General features: G+C 35.4%; 1 protein-coding gene across 1 annotated transcript; it reads left to right on the plus strand.

The window, feature by feature from the left end:
* The first annotated feature begins 6 nt into the window (after positions 1-6).
* Positions 7-680, plus strand: LOC102593142 (uncharacterized). The gene is made up of 2 exons (XM_006368076.2): positions 7-145; positions 411-680. The coding sequence occupies exons 1-2, from the start codon at positions 20-22 to the stop codon at positions 663-665; spliced, it is 381 nt and encodes a 126-aa protein (XP_006368138.2). The 5' UTR covers positions 7-19; the 3' UTR covers positions 666-680.
* The last annotated feature ends 57 nt before the right edge of the window (positions 681-737 follow it).

Below are 737 nucleotides of genomic sequence, written 5' to 3' on the forward strand. Positions count from 1 at the left end.
TGACAACAGAGTCCGTTCAATGACTGGTACAGTCATAAAGTTACTTGTTGGACGAGTCAGCCCCCGTTCACTCCAGTCAATTCTTGAGTTTAGTCGGTCCTGGTATCTGGGAGATAAACCACATTTATGGAGTGCTGCAGCACAGGTAAACGAGTGAAAACCCCAAACTGTTCTTTTATTCAACTACATTATGCCATCGTGGAGCAAATTTGGAAATACCGAAGAAGGATTACAAGTTCCATATGTCATTCACTTTTTTCATATTCGTTTATGTATATGAACTATGAATTAAATAGCCGGAAGAATGGACAAAAACTGACGTCATTATTTTGTCATGAATCTGAGATATAACTCCTTCCTCATCAAAAAATAGAAAAACATGTTTCAAGACTTCATTATTTCTTTTACAGGTTTTGGGGTTACTCATTGAAGGACTTAAAGATGGTTTCCAAAAGTATATTGATAGCCTCCTACCTGTTATGAGAAACATCTTGCAATCTGCTGTTAATGTTCTTACAAATAAGCAAGTGGATCTACCGAATGATGCAACGATTTCATCTTGGAAAGAAGCATATTATTCACTGGTTCTGTTTGAGAAGATATTAAATCAATTTCCTAAGTTGTGCTTCAGAAAGGATCTTGAGGTATTTATTCCTTTCTTTTAATCCTATGTTAGAAATTAAAGTGACTACTACTAGGTACTAACTGATTACTTCTGTAAATAAGACAACAACAAC

The sequence above is a fragment of the Solanum tuberosum genome, unplaced genomic scaffold (assembly GCF_000226075.1).
Source record: "Solanum tuberosum cultivar DM 1-3 516 R44 unplaced genomic scaffold, SolTub_3.0 contig02643, whole genome shotgun sequence".
In the NCBI taxonomy this organism is placed as follows: domain Eukaryota; kingdom Viridiplantae; phylum Streptophyta; class Magnoliopsida; order Solanales; family Solanaceae; genus Solanum; species Solanum tuberosum.